Here is a 19,370-nt window from a genome sequence, read left to right as displayed (position 1 = left end):
AAGTGCTGATTCACTCATTGTTGTTATTTTGCTATGATGACAGTACGAGAACATGAGCAAATCTACGTACACGGGTGTTGTATCGAATCTTGAAAAGGCGATTCAAGCTTTCGTTTGTCCTGTGTCGCATGTTGGTGGGCCTACTTCCACAGTCGGCGATGGTCGTGGTGCGGCAAAAAGTTTAACCACCAAGAAATGTAAAAACGACCAAAAAAGTAAGTGACTTTGCTCTAGCAGAAGCTAATATTGTAAGAAACTGAAGTTAAATCTTTAACTCTGATGTAGTTATAACTTATGGTATGTTGCTTGAAAACTGCAAAAACATTTCTGTGTTTGTTTTATGACATTTGTAGTGTAAGTTTATGTCAGTTTTACTGATTCCTTTATTATAAATATCTTTTTACATAAACAAAAAAAAGAAAAGAAAAGATAATTACAAAACAAAGTACACTATATTAGGAGTCCTGATTGTTTTATTAGAAGTAAAGTAATGTATGCTTATTTTAATTTCTTGATCTTAATTAACATATTTAGTTATTCTCTAAAGAGGACGGCAAAAGAATTTGGGCGGGTCAACTCAAACGAATTTGGGCCGACACTCGACCTGTTTCATCCTGACCCATTTTGTCACCTTTTTGGTTCTAAAGTTGAAGAATCTTGAAATCTCACAACACAAACCTATTCTTTCCTCTTCATTTCGAGATCCTCAAGCTTCGATCCGAGCTCGTTAAAATTCTCATCTTGACCATTTTCGGTACCTTGCGGATCGTTCTCATCGAGTGGTACAAGCATACGTGGCACATTCTTAAAAATCTCCTTAACTTCCTCAACTCCTTTATACGACAAAAAGTTAACGTTAATATTTAACAACGTAAACCCCGGTTTACCAATAACCGCTTTCGCCAATTTAACCGCCCCATCATTATCAATCCCGTTAATGCTCATGTCAACTATACACAATCGTCCAAACTCGGCTTCAAGCGCTTTTCCAATAGTTATAGCACCTTCATCTTTAAGTTCGTTTTCCGATAAGTTTAGTTTTGTTAACGAACGTTTCTTTGAAGTTATACAAGTCGCCAAAGCGTTAGATGATTCGGACGTGATGTTGTTTTCCGCCAATTCCAAAATTTCGAGAGATGAATCGGAATCTTTTAGAGCGTTTGCAATGGCGATAATTCCTTCGTTTTCTAAGTTTAAGTAACTTAGGTAAAGTTCGGTTAGATTAATATGAATCGAAAGAGCTTGACTTAATGTAACTCTCGGTTTTGGTCCGAATATGTTGTCGCGTACGTCGAGTGTCCTCATTAGGGTACAATTATTTAGCGCTACGGCTAGGACTACACCCTCGTTAGAGCCAACCCTTGAAGATGAACACCTGCAAATAGAAATGGAAATTTTGACCCATTTAAAGAAGCGGGTCAATTTAGTTAATGGGTTTAATATGTTAATTTACAAATAGTTTACATCAATGCGGGTCAAATGGGTCAAGGATGTCATACGATTTGAAAGTAACGAGTCAAATTTGTCGTTTGAGTAACTACCATAAAGAAATCATCAAATTTGGTTGTAGTTAGTTACCACTTACCGACCCGTCAGCTGTTTCTTACTATTTTGATCCAAAATTTAAGGTTTTGACACAGGTTCATTTTGACCCAAAATTTAATGTTTTGACATAGGTTCATTTTGACCCAAAATTTAATGTTTTGACCCAGGTTTATTTTGACCCAAAATTTAATGTTTTGACCCAGGTTTATTTTGACCTTCCATTATCAAAATTTTAATGTTTTCAACAAGTTCATTTTGACCTGTTCCAACCCGCCCATTTTGACACCTATACCTGAAATCTTCCAAATTAGGAGATCTGTTCACAAGTTCAGAGATTGCGATAGCACCTTCATCTCCAGTCATATTATGATGAAAATGAAGAATCTTAAGTTTTTTAGTCGACCGAATTAACTCACAAACGGCTTTCGCAGCATCTTTTGAAATACCCGCATTCATTAAATGCAACTCAACAAGATTACTTTGAGACTTTAAAAGATCACCACACGCTCGAACGCCTTTTTCACCCAACGCATTATTCGATAAATTCAAATAAGTCAATTCAGAACCTTCTAGAGCCGACGAAAACATTTTCATAACTTGAACCGCTTCCGGTTCGGGCCTTCTAGAAACAATATCCGATAAGTCAACTTCGGTCAACTGATCTTTAACAGACGGTAATATAGTTGCAGCCACATGGGCTGCAGGTTACCCGAAACTTCTATTACTAAAACAAATTTTTGTAAATTTGTATTCGGGCGATTTTAACGATTTTAGTATCTATTTTTCTTCTTCGGCTTCAATAAACGCGCGACGTCCACCCAATATGTCAAAAACTTGATCTGACGTGGCGAATTCGGGTATTGTTTCTTGGTTATTTTTTGGGCGGGGCCACGTTTGACAACTTCTACCATGAGTTTACTTGATTCTTTAGCGTAAACTTGTACTGCTGAACTACCGTCACTTTCAGGCTCTTCTTCATATAAACGGGCTGCCGCCTATGTGTTTTGCGCCTTCATCGGTGTAACATCCCGCATTTTTCCGTTAAATTATTTTAACGCCCGTCTTTTTCTTTTTAAATAATACCCTTCATATCTAGATTCGTATCCTTTGTTAAGTAACATTTTAAATATTCTCGTTATCGGATTTTTAATATCTCCCGTACTTCCGTGTAATTTAAAATAATTCGTTTGGTCAATTCACGCACCCGCAACCGAACGCGAGGGACTAGTTTCGCCATTGGAGCAAAGATGTGACTAGCTTGACTAGTCAACACCCACCTCCCCATTTTCCTTTTCATTTTCATTTCCATTTTCTTTCTATACTTTCCAATTTTCTCTCAAACACCACTACAAAGAATCATCATCTAAATTCGGATTTGGAAGCTTCAACCAAAACAAAATACATATTTGGAATCCTCTCTTCATCCTCTTCAATTTGATACCAACTTCATCTCATTTGGGTAACTTTCTAAAATCACTAATTTTATGTGTTCTTGAGATTTTTGAGTTATAAAGTTGTTAATTAGTGTCTATGGCTCATTGTGATGTCGTGTATGTAATTTGTATGCTCGATTCGTTGTTTTTGGTGTAACTAGTTCAATATGAAAATTTCTTGCTAAATCCTTGATTTTGGATGATCAAATGTTGTTAGATTGTTAAAGTGCATGTTTTAAAAGTGTTACTAGTATCTTTAGCTTCGTTTTGATGTATAGGTTGATTAAGGAAACATCAAACTCATGACTATTGATTTTTGTGAATTTTCGTTAGAGTTTGATAGACTTTAAATGAACTTTTGATGATTTGAATGCCATGAAATGTTGTTAGTAAGTATTTAGTTGTATTACATGTTTCATTACCTTCAAAACGGCATATCATATGTATAAATTGGATTCCCGAAACTTAAATTGCAATTGATGAACTTGAAACCTTGATTTGGAACGTTTAACGAACTTTCGACGAGGTTTTTGTTGTCTTAAATGATGATTTTGATTTATGATATGTGGTTAGTTGTATTCCTTGTCGAAATAGCTTTCCGATGATATAAAATACCTGTTCTAATTGTTTGCGGATCATAAATTGTGATTGTTTGAAGTTTGGGTCGTGCACTTGAGAAATTCAGCAAACAGGGCCTGGAAGGCAATTGGGACGCCGTCCTGATATTTGGGACGCCGTCCCACTCTTCATATTGGGATGCCGTCTTGATATTTGGGACGCCGTCCCACTCTTCATATCAGGACACCGTCCTGATTTTTGGGACATCGTCCTGATACACTAAAATGGGCTGTTTGCTTTGATCTTTTGACGTAAAATGTTTACTATGCTACGGACCTCCGATTAACATGAAGCTTGGCTAACATGCTCATATATGATTATATAACTTAGAAAAATTGTCGGATACCCAACCCGACCCCGTTGACTTTGACCCGACCAAGTTTGACTTTTTGTCAAACTTAACCAAATACTTATGCAACCTTTCTAACATGATTATTTACTTGTATCTTGCATGAAACTTGACTAGTTGATTCACATGTTAATATAATCGAGTCGTAATGAGCCATAGGACTAATTGAACATCTTTGACCGTTTGTGTTTACCGTTATTGATATAACCTATATGTTTAGGTAAGACTAGCTTTGTCTTTGCACGCGTGTACTTGTCGAAGTACTTTATTAACTCTTGCACTCAAGGTGAGATCATAGTCCCACTTTTTACTCTTTTGAACTTACTTTTGGGATGAGAAAACATAAACGATTCTTTTGAACTAAGTGAACACAAGAACGGGAAAACAAACATTCTACATACGAGTTTAGAACAAAAATCCTCAATCCGATTATCATTAGTTACATCAGATGGTGTAAGCGAGAACTTATGTTATATGGCCATATGGGTTTGACAACCCTCATCTTTGACGGTTCGCTACCGTCTACGGATGAAATATATTTTCGAGAAACAGTGTTGTTCTAGCACTAATTGACGGGGTATTCAACGGACGGAATGTTAAGTTTTGATAATTGGGTGCTCGTGAATATTAACTTTTAGAATGTGTTACTATTATTTCAACTTTGCAAACCTTGTGGTTCGACTTACTTACTTTTACTCACTTACTTGCTTAAACCTATGATTTCACCAACGTTTTCGTTGACAGATTTCTATGTTTTGCTCAGGTCTTGCACGATATGTGATACATGCTTCCGCTCACTATTTGATACTTGCATTGGATGTCGAGTATACATGCATTACTTGGAGCGTCTTTTGACTTTACTTTAAACCGTGTCGCCTAGATTTCAAATGTACTTATAACCTTGTAACTTAACTTTTGGTTGAACAATTCTTGTAAACTTTGAAAACAATCTTTATTTTGAAATGAGGGTGACATATTTTGGTCAGACATTGTCATAAAGACTTATGACCAGGTAATGGGACCCACGTAGTCGACGCCGTCACTTGACGATTTGTCGGGGTCGCTACAAGTGGTATCAGAGCCTTGGTTGTAGGGATTTAGAGTTCATTTGTGTCCACCCCGAGTCATAGGGTACATAGGTGAATCTAGACTACAACCGGCATATAGACTGAAGTAGGAATTATTTGACTAATTGTGCATTTATACTCGAACTCTTCTATCATATCTAACTCGTATTCGATCTTGATCTTACGTTGATAAATTTTGTTGATGCGCCACCTTGACTTTATGAAGTAATGTTAAATGCACATGAGAATCAGGGTAATATAATTTCCGGGATTATATTACGGTGATTCACATGGACGTTCCGACATTATGACATAGAGAATTTAAGGCGAGTCAAGGAAAATTTTCTCTCTATCCTTATTCCATGCCACGGTTAGTATTGTTGAAAATACTAACCAACGATATTCTTGTCTCATGAAGGAACAATGGCTCACCAAGGTCAACACAATACTCCTCTCGAAACTCTAGAACAAGCTCTTCAACGAATGATAACCACCGCCGTGGGTACGGCCGTGGCCGATCACTTTTCTAACAACAACAATCATGGAGCCGGTAATTCAATCGAAGGTTGCTCCTACAAGAACTTCATGAAGTACAATCCTCCCACTTTCGATGGAACCGGGGGACCGGTTACTCTCACCCGATGGTTTGAACAAATGGAGACCGTTTTTAACACAAGCGGTTGTCGAGACCAAGATAAGGTCAAGTTTTCCACCCTCACTCTTACCGGTATCGCTCTCTCATGGTGGAACACGTATGTACAATCAGTGGGTATCGATGAAGCCCTTACACTCTCTTGGACCGAATTAAGAGAAAGAATGATCACCGAATACTTCCCGCGCGATGAGACTCGAAGGCTCGAGCAAGGGCTAAGGAATTTAAGAACGGTCGGGAATGACCTCGGAGCTTATAATCAACGGTTTACCGAACTAGTCTCAATGTGTCCAAATCTCATGACTCCCGAATCCCTAAGAGTCGAACTTTACATGGATGGCCTCCCTAAGAGCATTCAACACAAGGTAATGACATCTCAACCCACTAACCTACAAGAGGCTTTAACAATGGCCCGCCAAGACTTAGAAACGGTGAATGAAATGGAAGCACCGGCACCAATGGTTGAGAACCACCCGAGTAACAACAAAAGAACATGGGAATCCTCTCAATCAAGCAACCACAACAATAACAACAACCCCGCCAAGAAGCCTTTTACCTCCAACGACAAGAAAGGCTATGCCGGAAAACTACCTTTTTGTAACGAATGCCACAAGCATCACTTTGAAGGATGTGGCAGGTTTCGCCACCGGCGCCAAGGACCCGTCGCTCGAAAGATGCCCAACGCACACAGAACGGGTGCTTGCTTCGAATGTGGCCAACTGGGTCATTTTAGGAATGTGTGCCCAAATAAGAAAACCAACCCCAACGCACGCCGTTGAACCTTCAACATCGACACCTAGGATGCCCGGAACGACGATGGACTAGTAACGGGTACGTTTCTTCACAACAAACCGTATACTTCATACTTATTCGATTCCATTACCGCTAGACGTTTTATAACCAAGTCTTTGACTCGTGCTCTTTGCACTCCACTTTTTCCCTAGACACTACTTAGGCAATTTAAGTGACCAACGGAATATATTGTGTGCCTATAAATTTTATCAGAGGATATACGTTAAGAATTATGACTTGACACCTATAGAACTAAGGAGCTCAAAACCTATTCGTTAAGGAGAAATTTTTTTTTTCTTTCTTTCCTACAATTATGTATGGATTTTTGTGAACTAAATAATTTTCGGTTGGAAACCGATACCCACTTCCTCGTATCCATGACCTCATGATTATTTGCGTGAAACTCGTGTGTATTCCAAATCGACCTCCGTTCCGGTTATCACCAATTGGGGGTTAAGGGAGACGATGTCTCCTAAGCCATCTTCCGAACTCACAACGTTAGTTGTAAATCTCTCTTGGTACCATTCGATTTATCCAAGGCACGCCCGTATCCACAAACCTCTCGAACCGCGTATGCAAATTCATATAGACTAATTCGTTATCGTATTTATAGATGATATCTTGACCTATCCAAGTAAAGAAGGAAAACGAACAACATCACCATCTTAAGCTCGAACTTTTGAGAAAAGAGCAACTCTATACCAAATTCTCCAAGTGAGAGTTTCTGTTGAACGAAGTCCAATTTTCTAGACCATGATGTTAATGGTCAAGGCATTACAATCAATCTCGAAATCAAGCCACATGTAATCAGGAAACTCTCCCAACTCAGACTTATATTCGTAAAAATATTAGATCTCACCGGTTGTTACCGAAGATTCATTTCTGACTTTTCTCGTGTCACACGACTTTTAAACTCGTTAACTCACTAAGGAAAACTCTAAACCTCTCCGTGTTCGAACCTTGAGCGTGATTCTTCACACCAACATTTCTAGTTAAAATCGTATAGCAACAGATGGAACTCAAACATGGAAATATTTCTACTTGAACGCCGAAAGGCATACTCTCTCGACTCAAAAATCAACATAACTGAAATTCGTTATTTTGCACGAAGAATTCGAATACTAAATTGTGGATCCGATCAATTTTCTCGTCATCCCGTACCACACTACCTACCTCTGTTATTTCACCATCACCGTCTGATATTACTGGGATTTAAGATAACACACAATCCAACGATACTTCACTCTTCTTTGACTTAACGCCCTTGTGTTTCTGATAATCGGTCAACTATTATTCAACCCCGAACTATACAACTACGTGTACTACCTCATTTCTCTTTCAGACTTCAACTTTTGACAACTAGAGGCACGTTATGGCAACCTCGAGATGTAAGCTCATCCTATTCTAAGTCCTCATTTCAGTCCTATCTTTATCGCTCGCACTTCCGTTTAAGGGAACTCCTTGTAACATTTCTCCATGGATAGAGAAATTTCTCATATTACCTTAGTATTCGCCACGAGGGTGAATAGTCCTAACGAACATTTTTTTTTCGAACCCTAACTGACTTGTTCAAACATATCTTAAGAGGTCCTATTCTAACACGGTGTACCATTGCCAATTACCTCGGATCAAAATACTCGTATCGCTTCTAGTTTTGCAAGAAACCTTGGAAACCCACTTGGACATACGTACCGCGTATCTCCCACAACCGACGAACCGAGCAAACGTACGATTCAATCTTGGAAAGACATGTTACAGACTGGTATTGTCACCTTTAGTAGTTCCTTTTACGACGACAGCTATCACTCGTATATTAACGCGGCACTTCCGAAACCCTATATGGCCGCTAATGTCATACCCTGTTCATTTAACCAAAGCATGCGGCAAGCAAATCGCCGAATCTGAACTCCATCAAGAAACAACAATTGAGATCGTTCAAGTCCGAGGAGGGCTAGAGACAACCCATGGTCGCCAGAAGAGTTATACCAAACTTAGATGAAAACCTCACAAATCCCAGTGTGTAATCGCGTAATATTGAGAAACCGCACCTTGGAAAGGTGAAATCCATTTTAGGAAATCGAGAAAGGCTATATCTGCAATATTGAACCTTTTGAAACCTTGGGGCGTATTGGAACCGCTTCCTACCGTTTAGAACTTCCAATGCAATTAAGTTTCCGTTTACCCTACTTTTCGTGTAACAAACTTAGAAACGTGTCCTGCAGAACAGGAACGTGCAATCCTGCTAGATACATCAACTATTGATGACAAACTTCTCTTCATAGGGGAAAACCAGTTGAAACCGGGGATCGTAAAAATCCAAATTCATGAGAACACTCAAGGACGTACCTTCACTTATTCATAGCATTGACATCTCCGGTCTCGAGTGAGAGGCATCGATTATTATTTCCAACTAAATTTCGGGACGAAATTTCTTTTGAGGTGTGGATAATGTAACATCCCGCATTTTTCCGTTAAATTATTTTAACGCCCGTCTTTTTCTTTTTAAATAATACCCTTCATATCTAGATTCGTATCCTTTGTTAAGTAACATTTTAAATATTCTCGTTATCGGATTTTTAATATCTCCCGTACTTCCGTGTAATTTAAAATAATTCGTTTGGTCAATTCACGCACCCGCAACCGAACGCGAGGGACTAGTTTCGCCATTGGAGCAAAGATGTGACTAGCTTGACTAGTCAACACCCACCTCCCCATTTTCCTTTTCATTTTCATTTCCATTTTCTTTCTATACTTTCCAATTTTCTCTCAAACACCACTACAAAGAATCATCATCTAAATTCGGATTTGGAAGCTTCAACCAAAACAAAATACATATTTGGAATCCTCTCTTCATCCTCTTCAATTTGATACCAACTTCATCTCATTTGGGTAACTTTCTAAAATCACTAATTTTATGTGTTCTTGAGATTTTTGAGTTATAAAGTTGTTAATTAGTGTCTATGGCTCATTGTGATGTCGTGTATGTAATTTGTATGCTCGATTCGTTGTTTTTGGTGTAACTAGTTCAATATGAAAATTTCTTGCTAAATCCTTGATTTTGGATGATCAAATTTTGTTATATTGTTAAAGTGCATGTTTTAAAAGTGTTACTAGTATCTTTAGCTTCGTTTTGATGTATATGTTGATTAAGGAAACATCAAACTCATGACTATTGATTTTTGTGAATTTTCGTTAGAGTTTGATAGACTTTAAATGAACTTTTGATGATTTGAATGCCATGAAATGTTGTTAGTAAGTATTTAGTTGTATTACATGTTTCATTACCTTCAAAACGGCATATCATATGTATAAATTGGATTCCCGAAACTTAAATTGCAATTGATGAACTTGAAACCTTGATTTGGAACGTTTAACGAACTTTCGACGAGGTTTTTGTTGTCTTAAATGATGATTTTGATTTATGATATGTGGTTAGTTGTATTCCTTGTCGAAATAGCTTTCCGATGATATAAAATACCTGTTCTAATTGTTTGCGGATCATAAATTGTGATTGTTTGAAGTTTGGGTCGTGCACTTGAGAAATTCAGCAAACAGGGCCTGGAAGGCAATTGGGACGCCGTCCTGATATTTGGGACGCCGTCCCACTCTTCATATTGGGACGCCGTCTTGATATTTGGGACGCCGTCCCACTCTTCATATCAGGACACCGTCCTGATTTTTGGGACATCGTCCTGATACACTAAAATGGGCTGTTTGCTTTGATCTTTTGACGTAAAATGTTTACTATGCTACGGACCTCCGATTAACATGAAGCTTGGCTAACATGCTCATATATGATTATATAACTTATAAAAATTGTCGGATACCCAACCCGACCCCGTTGACTTTTCCGTTGACTTTGACCCGACCAAGTTTGACTTTTTGTCAAACTTAACCAAATACTTATGCAACCTTTCTAACATGATTATTTACTTGTATCTTGCATGAAACTTGACTAGTTGATTCACATGTTAATATAATCGAGTCGTAATGAGCCATAAGACTAATTGAACATCTTTGACCGTTTGTGTTTACCGTTATTGATATAACCTATATGTTTAGGTCAAGACTAGCTTTGTCTTTGCACGCGTGTACTTGTCGAAGTACTTTATTAACTCTTGCACTCAAGGTGAGATCATAGTCCCACTTTTTACTCTTTTGAACTTACTTTTGGGATGAGAAAACATAAACGATTCTTTTGAACTAAGTGAACACAAGAACGGGAAAACAAACATTCTACATACGAGTTTAGAACAAAAATCCTCAATCCGATTATCATTAGTTACATCAGATGGTGTAAGCGAGAACTTATGTTATATGGCCATATGGGTTTGACAACCCTCATCTTTGACGGTTCGCTACCGTCTACGGATGAAATATATTTTCGGGAAACAGTGTTGTTCTAGCACTAATTGATGGGGTATTCAACGGACGGAATGTTAAGTTTTGATAATTGGGTGCTCGTGAATATTAACTTTTAGAATGTGTTACTATTATTTCAACTTTGCAAACCTTGTGGTTCGACTTACTTACTTTTACTCACTTACTTACTTAAACCTATGATTTCACCAACGTTTTCGTTGACAGATTTCTATGTTTTGCTCAGGTCTTGCACGATATGTGATACATGCTTCCGCTCACTATTTGATACTTGCATTGGATGTCGAGTATACATGCATTACTTGGAGCGTCTTTTGACTTTACTTTAAACCGTGTCGCCTAGATTTCAAATGTACTTATAACCTTGTAACTTAACTTTTGGTTGAACAATTCTTGTAAACTTTGAAAACAATCTTTATTTTGAAATGAGGGTGACATATTTTGGTCAGACATTGTCATAAAGACTTATGACCAGGTAATGAGACCCACGTAGTCGACGCCGTCACTTGACGATTTGTCGGGGTCGCTACAATCGGCTCTTCTTTTCTTACGAGACCGTATTTTCGTGATGAAATGGATGGAGTTGTGAGGTTTTTAACGATACTTTCGATGAGGACTAACCTTGTGCTATGTCTAGGAGGCCAAAGTTTAACAGGACGCGTTTGATCGGAGTTGACTCCATGTTTTAAAGTACCTGCAAATATATGTATTGTAACACAATTAAAATTTAACTTCCATTTTTTGAGAAAAAAAAGCAATGAGAAAAGGTCTTATTGAAGTGTGAGGTAAACAGTAGTATAGAAAACCTGTACATATTAGTTTATGTGCAAAGGTTATGTGCAAATAAGAGCACCTAACCTTGTTTGGTGATGTTAACCTTGTTTGGTGATGTTAAGGTAAAATGAAGGGTCAAATCGGCATAGTCGAAACGGGAGATGTTCGCAACGGGGGTGATCCCAATCGCTGTTAAAAAAAAAAAAAAAAAACTTTGAACATATTAAATTTTAGAGGACAAAAATGTAAAAGTGTACGGATCATCATCACCACTACCAAAAACATTTTTAATTTAATTACTACAATAACACCCTGTATTGTCATTTTATTTTTCAAAACAATTCGGCCGAGGTTCATTTTGACCCATTATTAAGCATTTTGACCCATTCTTATGTACTAAATTCACCATGTTACTCTTTACTAAAGAAGCTTATGTACAAAATAGCATGTTCATTCATAACTAAATCTGCACATTTCTTTTAGTAGTACTAAAATCTTGTATATTTCTTCTGTCTAAATGAATTCGATCAGGGTTCATATTTGAAATTACTATGGCCTTGTCCAAAATCAGCTGGTAGTGTGTTACTAAAGAAGTTTATGTACAAAATTGCATGTTCATTTATTTCTTTTACCCTAACTTTTAATCATATTCTACCACACCACTCAAAACATTTTCACTCACTCAAATTTAACATTCATCATAATCATAATCATAATACATTTTCAAAATTTGCTATTCTCACGTTACAATCAAAATCTTATATCCCCTTTCAGAATTACGAAATTTACCTCCACATAACGTGTAAATGGTAAGAATAAAAAGTTTATAATAATTGATTGGTTTTGAGTCGAGTATCTAGGTCCAAATCGGACTAATTTTCAAGTGGAAATACTCGCTAAGTTTTTTATTTTTTTTATGAAAAAAACGTAACCACTAAAAATAACTTTAAAAAACAAAGATACAACTGAAAAAAAAACTTTCGAGCACAACTAAACGTAACCACTAAACAAGGCACAATACTCGCTAATTATTAATGCTCTTGTAGACTTAATTAATTAATTAATTAATATTAGTCAAATCTAATCATATTTTTGTCACAAACATTCCAATGGGGCCTATATTTTCAACCCACAACAAAATTCCAATTTAAAAACCGGAGGCAAAATCTGTCACAAATTTACCAATTTCACATCATTTCAATGGGGAGGAAATCCAAAATGCAGAAGCTCAATGCAACTCCTGACATGGTAAATTTTTTAGCATTTGATTTTTTTATCTATTTTCATTTCTTATGATCTCTTATTTAAGCTGACATGATCAACTACTAAAAAATGTTCTTAATGACTAGAAAAAACCACATTTCAAGAAAAATCTAAACTTTTATTTTATCTTTTGTGTGATAGAGTAGGGTCCTTGAATGTAGTTATTTAGTGTTTTTGTTATAAAAATTCTTCATTGTTATTTGTATGAACAAATCTATGTGTTTTTGTATGTATCTAAAATTAAAAAGATGTGGGCCATAAAGTGTGTATGTCTTTATTCTTTGGAAAAATTTCATGGTTGGTCCTCAAACTTTGTACCAAAAATTAAGATGGGACTTAAAGTTATTTTATTTTGATTTGGATATGAAATATAAGTTACGTGCCTTCGTCAAGTCTTAAGACTTTGGAAGAAATGATTGATCTTATAAAAACCGTTCAAGGATTCAAAGCTACCGTAAGATATGTAACACTTAACAAGTTTTGGTGTCACGATTGCTTATAACTGTATATTGTATTTTAATATTAGGGATTTTCGTATGAAATAATGTTTATAAGTGCCGTTTGATGAAAACAGGAAGCACATGGGAATGGTTCGTGTGAAAGCATCTCGGTTAACCTCATCTACAAAAGTTTATATCTTGAGTCTCAGAAAAAGGTTAATTCTTGTTCCTTTTGGTTTGTTGTCGCGTTTGGAGATATGAGGAAGTGTAATGTTGGTGTATTCTTGAGTCGAAATTAAAGGACTTTTGTTGTTTTTGAGGAGTTGGAGTGTAAACAATTGATAACCAAAGTTATAATAATTATACCCTTTATATATGAAATCAACTAGTTTAGGAGTAAAATTTAGCCCAAAGTATATGTTGGTTCTTATTCGTTTTCTCATACAACACTTTGTGCGTGATAGGATTATATATTTCTTTTTGGAAGAGAGTTTTGGAGATCATACATTATCAAATTTTGAATTTCATGTGTTAACAGTGTATTCAACATTTATCAGTCTAAGTCAAAGTTAGTCAAATTTTTAATATATTTTTTAAAAATTATATGTTATGCCCTATATGTATAGTTTAAATATTTATGTTTTATGTATGATCATATACGTTTAATTATTTATTACTAAAAGTCAATGTTAGTCAATCCCCGACTCTGGACTTTTACAACCTCGTGTTTATTATGTCCCCCATTCAAAGGTGCATAAGTCCGACAATGAAGGTAAGAGATGTGACAAAACGTGTTTTTTTGTCATTTTCAGATTGAAACTTTAACTTTGGAAAACCATGAGCTGACAAGAAATCTGGAAATCGCTCTAGGGAAACTTGAAGTGGTACGATATTTTTCGGATTACAATATTCGGTTACATCTTAAGGTTCTTTTGATGTAACATTTTGTTAGCAAAATTGTGGTTCATGTTAAAGGTCCAAACGGGTAAACTATTTGGGTTGGTCCGCAGTCACTTTGAATTGGGTCAACCTGTTAACATTTTTTTTTATTCTTTTTTTTTTTTTTTTTTTTTGCATTATATATTTGATATGGTTACAACTTACAACGACTTATATAGGATAGAGATCTGAGTATTTTATTGAACTTTTTCTAAACGTTTGACCCATTTGTCATGCATGTTAATTCTTTTTGGTCGAAATAATAATTATTATTACTCACTATACTAATCGTCCACCATGTTGAATTTCTAAGATGCCCATGTGAACAATCACGTTCACGTTTAGTACGCAGGGGCATTTTCAGATTTTTTTTTTAAATTGTTGCTATTTTGTTGTGGTGACAGTACGAGAACATGAGCAAATCTACAACAACAACAACAACAATACTCAATCCCACAAATGTAGGGTATGGGGGAGGTAGAGTGTAGACAATCATTCCTCGTACTCTAGATTAGAAGGAAGTTATCACTCCACCCTCGGGTATAGAACCCGCAACTAGATCAGGTCTTCCCTCCCTTCACTCTAGAGGCAAAAGAGATTGCTTCCTAAGGACCTCCGGCCAGAAATGCTCATACGTGAGCAAATCTACATACACAGGTAATACATCGAATCTTGAAAAGGGGATTCAAGCTTTGGATTGCCCTACGTCCCCCCTTCGTCGGCCCTTGCCGCCTTCCTTAACAAGCCCTCGAGCCTCCTTTGCGCCGCCGCATGTTGGTGGGCCTACTTCCCCTGTCGGTGATGGTGGTGGTGCGGGAAAAACGGTAACCACCAAGAAATGTAAAAAGGACCAAAAAAGTAAGCGAGTTACGTTTGCTTAGCGTAATCTAGTACTGTAATTGTTCGTTTTCAAACAATCTCTTAAGTTATGTGCTATATGCATGCAACTGAAGTTATTAAATCTCTAGTTCTGATGTAGTTATAACTTATGGTATTTTGCTTGAAAACTGCAAACACATTTTTGTTTTTGTTTTTGTTTCTTGGCAGTTGTATTTTGGGTTTGTGTTAAATTTCTCTATTATCATTAATTTTAATAAAAAAAATAAAAACAAATAAAAATCGAAAGTGATATAAGTATATAACATATGGTAAAAATGTAAGTCTAACATAGTAATTAAGCTACAAAATGAAGTACACTATATTATGAGTCTTGAGTGTTTTATTACAAGTAATAATGTATGCTTATTTTAACAGCCTCTTAATTAAGATATTTAATAATTTAATTTTAATTATTATATAAAGAAGACTATAAAAAGAATTCGGGTGGGTCAACTCCAACGAATACAACCCGGACACTCGTCCGTTTTCAACTTGACCTAACATTCGCATGCTTTGACCCGTCACGAGAACCGCCCATTTGATCACCTTTTTGGTTCTAAAGTTGAAGATATCATAACAATAACCTATACTTTCCTCTTCATTTAGAGATCTTTAAGCTTAGAATCGAGCTCATTAAAAATAGCATTTTGACCATTTTCGGTACCTTGAGGATCGTTCTCATCCAGCGGTCCAAGCATACGTGGCACATTCTTAAAAATCTCTTTAACTTCTTCAACTCCTTTATACGATAAAAAGTTAACGTTAATATTCAACAACCTAAACCCCGGTTTACCAACAACCGCTTTCGCCAATTTAACCGCCCCATCATTACCAATCCCGTTAGTACTCATGTCAACTATACACAATCGTCCAAACTCGGCTTCAAGCGCTTTTCCAATAGTTATCGCACCTTCATCTTTAAGTTCGTTTTCCGATAAGTTTATTTTTGTTAACGAACGTTTCTTTGAAGTTATACAAGTCGCCAAAGCGTTAGCCGATTCGGATGTTATATTGTTTCCCGCCAATTCCAAAATTTCAAGAGACGAATCGGAATCTTTTAGAGCGTTTGCAATGGCGATAATTCCTTCGTTTTCTAAGTTTAAGTAACTTAGGTAAAGTTCGGTTAGATTAATATGAATCGAAAGAGCTTGACTTAATGTAACTCCCGGTTTTGGTCCGAATATGTTGTCGCGTAAGTCGAGTTTTCTCATTAGGGTACAATTATTGAGCGCTTCAGCTAGGGCTACACCCCCGTTAGAGCCGACCCTTGAAGATGAACACCTGCAAATAGAAGTGGAAATTTTGACCCATTTAAAGAAACGGGTCAATTTATAATGGGTTTAAACTGTTAAACTACAAAGAGTTTACATCATTGCAGGTCAAATGGGTCAAGGATGTCAAACGATTTGAAAGTAACGAGTCAAATTTTTTGTTTGAGCAACTACTATAAAGAAATCATCAAATTTGGTTGTAGTTGCTGACCCGTCAGCTGTTTCTTACTAATTTGACCCAAAATTTAATGTTTTGACCCAGGTTCATTTTGACCCAAAATATAATGTTTTGACACAGGTTCATTTTGACCCGAAACTTAATGTTTTGAACCAGGTTTATTTTGACTTAAAATTTAATGTTTTGATACAGGTTCACTTTGATCCAAAATTATATACAGGTTCATTTTGACCCAAAATTTAATGTTTTGACACTAGTTCATTTTGACCAAAAATTTAATGTTTTGATGATACAGGTTCATTTTGACCCAAAATTTAATGTTTTGGCCCTGGTTCATTTTGACCCAAAATTTAATGTTTTGACCCAAAATTTAATGTTTTGATGATACAGGTTCATTTTGACCCAGTATTTAATGTTTTGACCCTGGTTCATTTTGACCCAAAATTTAATGTTCTGACCCAAAATTTAATGTTTTGACCCAGGTTCATTTTGACCCGAAATTTAATGTTTTGACCTAGCTTCATTTTGAACTTACCGTTATCAAAATTTAATGTTTTCACCCAGGTTCATTTTGACCTTTTACTCAACCAATCCAACCTGCCCATTTTAACACCGATACCTGAAATCTTCCAAATTAGGAGATCTGTTTACAACTTCAGAAATCGCGATTGCACCTTCATCTCCAGTCATATTATGATGAAAATGAAGAATCTTAAGTTTGTTAGTCGACGGAATTAACTCACAAACGGCTTTCGCAGCATCTTTCGAAATACCCGCATTCATTAAATGCAACTCAACTAGATTACTTTGAGACTTTAAAAGATCACCAAACGCTCGAACGCCTTTTTCGCCCAACGCATTATTCGATAAATTCAAATAAGTCAATTCAGAACCTTCTAGAGCCGAAGAAAACATTTTCATAACTTGAACCGCTTCTGGTTCGGGCCTTCTAGAAACAATATCCGATAAGTCAACTTCGGTCAACTGATCTTTAACAGACGATAATATAGTTGCAACCACATGGGCTGCAGGTAACCCGAAACTTCTATTACTAAAACAAATTTTTGTAAATTTGTTTTCGGGCGATTTTAACGGTTTTAGTATCTCTTTTGCTTCTTCGGCTTCGATAAACGCGCGGCGTCCTCCTGATATGTCGAAAACGTGATCTGACGTGGCGAATTCGGGTATTGTTTCTTGATTGTTTTTTGGGCGGGGCCCACGTTTGACAACTTCTACCATGAGTTTACTTGATTCTTTAGCGTATATTTGTACTGCTGAAGAACCGTCACTTTCGGAATCTTTTTCAAATAAACGGGCTGCCGCCACATAGGCGGCAGACTCGATTTGTTTTGCGTCTTCTTCTGCTTCTTCTTTACTTACGAGACCGTATTTTCGTGATAAAATTGATGGAGTTGTGAGGTTTTTTACGATACGTTCGATGAGTACTAACCTTGTGCTATGGCTAGGAGGCCATAGCTTAACGGAACGCGTTTGACCGTGAGTTGACTCCATGTCTCAAACTACCTGCAAATTAAATATGTATTGTTAAACATTTAAATTTAACTTAGCTTCCATTTTGGAAAAGAAAAAAAAAAAAGCAAAGAGAAAAATGTCATATTGAAGTGAGGTAAACAGTATAGAAAATTTATACATATTAGTTTTTGGAGAAAGCTTACCAGCAACTAACCTTGTTTAGTGATGTTAAACTAAAATAAGGGGTCAAATTTGAACATATTAAAATTTTAATGGACCAAAGTGTAACAGGGTAAGTATTGGTGTACGGATCATCAATTCATCATCACTACCAAAAACTTTTTTAATTTACCACAGTAACGCTCTATATTACTACCTCGTTTCATTACAAATATTCACTTACTTTTTGCACAATTTTAGTAAATCTTATTAACTTCATTCTCCACCAATCAGAAATCTTCTATATCCAGAATAACCTCTTCCGATTAGTTTTGTGACGGGATGTAGTGAGTATCATTTAATTTCTTCAAAACAATTTGGACAAATTTTATTTTGACCCATTCTCAAGTATTTTGACTCATTCTTATCATCTTATGTACTAAAATTCACCATGTTACTCTCCTGTTACCAATCTAGTTAATGTACAAAATAGCAAGGTAATTCATCACTAAAACTGCACAATTTCTTTTACTATAATCTTGTATAATCCTCTGTCTAAACGAATTCGCCCAGGGTGATCATAAGTTGAAATCAGCAGCTGGAATATTGAATATTGAATATGTATATCATAAAAATTATGAATTCTATTATACATTACAATTATAGAAATAAATTATCCTTTTTGCGTGGTTCGTTTAACTGAACCTCGTCACTTATTTGTGACAAACTAAAATAGAAATGTGCATAGATATTTAGGTGTTGTTAATTTGTTTTTTAAGATGTTTGTTTGAAGATCGATATGCGATCTGTAAACAATGTGACATAAAGGTATGTATGTTAAATAGTGAAGACTGTTTGTTTTTATGTCTGCTAAGTAACTTAATCATGCCTGCAGTACTTAAAAACATACAGTATTTCTAAGTCTGTGAGGTTGCAGACAGAATAATACATTATTTTATCTTATATCCCCGAAAAAATAAACAGTCTACAGTAAAAATATTTGCGGTCGTACTGAATCTCCATACTAAAAAAACAACACCCAAAATTTGGGATGGATAAAGAACGTCGCTTCACCATGTCCAACTGATTGAAATGTGCATGATGGTGAAGGTATCATAACTATCTTTGTAACAAGTACTAATCTCACGATCGATTTTA

General features: G+C 36.2%; 1 protein-coding gene and 1 pseudogene across 1 annotated transcript; both read right to left on the bottom strand.

Moving 5' to 3' along the window:
* Positions 1 to 678: 678 nt before the first annotated feature.
* Positions 679 to 11,895, bottom strand: LOC139874667 (RAN GTPase-activating protein 1-like; annotated as a pseudogene).
* Positions 11,896 to 15,733: 3,838 nt separating this feature from the next.
* LOC139877323 (RAN GTPase-activating protein 1-like) lies at positions 15,734 to 18,092 on the bottom strand. Its single transcript, XM_071864734.1, has 2 exons — positions 17,200 to 18,092; positions 15,734 to 16,412 (listed from the first exon to the last, which is right to left on the bottom strand). The coding sequence occupies exons 1-2, from the start codon at positions 18,090 to 18,092 to the stop codon at positions 15,734 to 15,736; spliced, it is 1,572 nt and encodes a 523-aa protein (XP_071720835.1).
* Between the last annotated feature and the right edge of the window lie 1,278 nt (positions 18,093 to 19,370).

Source organism: Rutidosis leptorrhynchoides, chromosome 11 (assembly GCF_046630445.1).
Source record: "Rutidosis leptorrhynchoides isolate AG116_Rl617_1_P2 chromosome 11, CSIRO_AGI_Rlap_v1, whole genome shotgun sequence".
NCBI lineage: Eukaryota > Viridiplantae > Streptophyta > Magnoliopsida > Asterales > Asteraceae > Rutidosis > Rutidosis leptorrhynchoides.
The sequence above is the reverse complement of the archived record's forward strand: the minus strand, read 5'-3'. Positions and strand labels throughout refer to the sequence as shown.